This window comes from Austrofundulus limnaeus, unplaced genomic scaffold (genome assembly GCF_001266775.1).
Source record: "Austrofundulus limnaeus strain Quisiro unplaced genomic scaffold, Austrofundulus_limnaeus-1.0 Scaffold6, whole genome shotgun sequence".
Lineage (NCBI taxonomy): Eukaryota > Metazoa > Chordata > Actinopteri > Cyprinodontiformes > Rivulidae > Austrofundulus > Austrofundulus limnaeus.
Genome location: NW_013952408.1, coordinates 2,725,802 through 2,728,296, shown reverse-complemented (window position 1 = coordinate 2,728,296; position 2,495 = coordinate 2,725,802). Strand labels below are relative to the sequence as shown.

The following is a 2,495-nucleotide window of genomic DNA, read 5'->3' as shown; positions in this document are numbered from 1 at the left end:
GCCCTGGTCATAGTTTTTGTCCCGTTTTCTTTTGTATTTTGTAGTGGTCACACTTCTTTTTGAGCCCATCAACTTCTTCTTTCAGTTCCAAGACGGTGGTGCACAGAGTAACAACCTCATCGGACCAGGTTGACAAGCCGTCCTCCACCTCTTTTACGCTCTGCTTAAGGTGGTCCAGGTCGGCGCGAAGTAGCATTGTGCCATTAGCCACTTCCGCTCTCACCGCTTGTAGCTCTCCTTTAATAAAAATAAACTCTTCAGCCAAAGCCGCTTTTATTTCCGATTTGATCACAGCTGAGAAATCGGTTTTTATAGCGGCAAGAATGTCAGACTTCAAGGAGAGTGCGTCCACCTCGCCGCTGGAGGGAGAAGTAGGTGCCGAACATCCGGCTTTAGCTGCAGTCTGCTCCGAGGAGGTGTCGAGCCTAACAGCCGCAGAGTCAGAATGTTTGACTTTCCTCAAGTTTGTCGTCATTCTTCTACTCTTCCAGGCAAGAATCACTCAGGGGTCGGGTCCGGACAGACCAAATGCTCAAAACAGCAAGGACATTTAGTAGAGAACCACAAATGGAACCGTCGGAGCGGGAGCCCACGCGACACACGTCTTACTCCTCTTCCGCCATCTTGCCCTCCACATCCATACTAAAATTTTGTATGTATTGAATTATTTTATTTACAATCGGAACTCCCTTTTTAAAAAAAAAAAGTTTAAACGCTGGAGCTCAATACTTGACGTAATTGGTCGAAGCAATTGGCCAACGGGGTTAGACAGACATCGAGTGGTCAACTGGAGCAACTACATGGAAAACTTTAAAATCCAAGCTCTTATTTTGAAGTTTGCAGATAGTTTCCCGTCACAAATCAAATCCGTCATGTACCCAGAATACATCACTTCAGTTTTCCAATAAACAGTTTTAAAATTATTTTATTGATGCTTCTTTAATGAAAAATCTGCAACAAACAAAAGAAAAAGACAAAGAAGCAGCCGAACTAGCAATCCTCAACAACTTTTTAAAGAATCAGCCGAACTAGCAATCCTCAACAACTTTTTAATTTTTACACCAGGAGCTAAAGTTCTGTTTCAGGAAATCACATCCCCAGCAATCGGCGGTTGTGGGATTAAGCTGTAAAAGGGTTCATACACTGCTAGTTGGCAGTGTGCATATATTGTACATGAATTGCTGCCAGCTAGTAAGTGTCAAATTGAACTTGCCCTTTAAAATTAGCTTCCGCTAGTTTTTCTATGGCATAAGCACTTTTGAAGTTGCGGACCTAAATATTCTCATAAGTGCTTTAGAACTTGCGGAGCTAATTTTTGGATTAGTGCTGCCCACCATTGTCTATTAGTTATTAAAGTCTGCTGTGTGACGGTTGTGAGTTTTTGCTTTCTGTTTATCCAACAGAGGCTGATGAGGGACTTRGAGGAGAAGGAGAAAGAGCTGAACAAACTGAAGCTGAAAGCAGATTCTCTCTTGAGCAACAATCATCCTGCTTCAGATAAGATTGAGGTAATGTTTATTAGAGTTCCTCCTTTCTCTAAAACTGCTTGTTTTCTTGGGTTTTTTATTGACTGTGTTCTCCCTCAGGCCTACATGGACACCCTGCAGACCCAGTGGAGCTGGCTTCTCCAGATCACTAAATGCATCCATGTTCATTTGAAGGAGAACTCTGCCTACAGTCAAGTCAGTGGTCCAATCTGAGCTTTGTCTGATAGAAAATCCTGTGTCTTTTCATGTAATCTTACTTTATTTATTGTCTATCATCAGTTTTTCAAGGAGGCGAATGAGACTTACACAAAGCTTCAGAAACAACACGAGACAATCCGAAACAAATTTGTCTGCGACAAAAACACCCCGACGGAAAACCTCACTGAACTCCTGAAAAACCTGGAGGTATAATTCTACTCTGTTACCATTAAGTGCAACACATACCAGAGGTTTTTCCCTGCAGCTGTGTAGATGCACAAGATAAACAAACGCTTTTCTTGGGTGGAATGGCTTCAGATTCTACGCAGGCCTGATGAACTTATTAGAACATTTTTATTGAAATCTGTCGAGCATGTCTGCACATGTCTTGTCGAGTTTGATACATGAACTGATAAGGAAATCGGACTTGTTAAAGTTTCTGTGCAAACTGCTTAGTTATACTCAAAAACTGCTGCTCTTTTTCCAAAACACAGACAGAGCAAAAACGAATCAAGGAGAACAAGAGACAGGTCCAGAGTCTGGTCAGCAAGTCCAAGTCCATTGTCAGRCTGAAACCTCRTAACCCTGAGGAGAAGACCAGCGGCCCCATCATGGTTCAGGCTTTATGTGACTTCAAACAGGACCAGGTGGGACTTGTGATTGTTTATTCTCARTCACACATACAGTACATAAATAGACATAATGACRCTGAGCATGCAGGGAAACATCACCAGTGAAACTCAGTGGCACATTGTGTATTTCAGAAGGGAATATTAAAAGGGAACGAGGGCATTCTGAAGGACAACTCAC

General features: G+C 42.4%; 1 protein-coding gene across 1 annotated transcript in view; it reads left to right on the top strand.

The window, feature by feature from the left end:
- Positions 1–1,403: 1,403 nt before the first annotated feature.
- Positions 1,404–2,495, top strand: part of dspa (desmoplakin a) — a gene marked incomplete at both ends in the record, with an annotated part of 44,149 nt that continues 43,057 nt past the window's right edge. Inside the window, 5 exon segments of the mRNA XM_014030516.1 lie at positions 1,404–1,508; positions 1,587–1,682; positions 1,767–1,892; positions 2,180–2,332; positions 2,450–2,495. Of these exon segments, the coding sequence (XP_013885970.1) occupies positions 1,404–1,508; positions 1,587–1,682; positions 1,767–1,892; positions 2,180–2,332; positions 2,450–2,495 (526 nt within the window).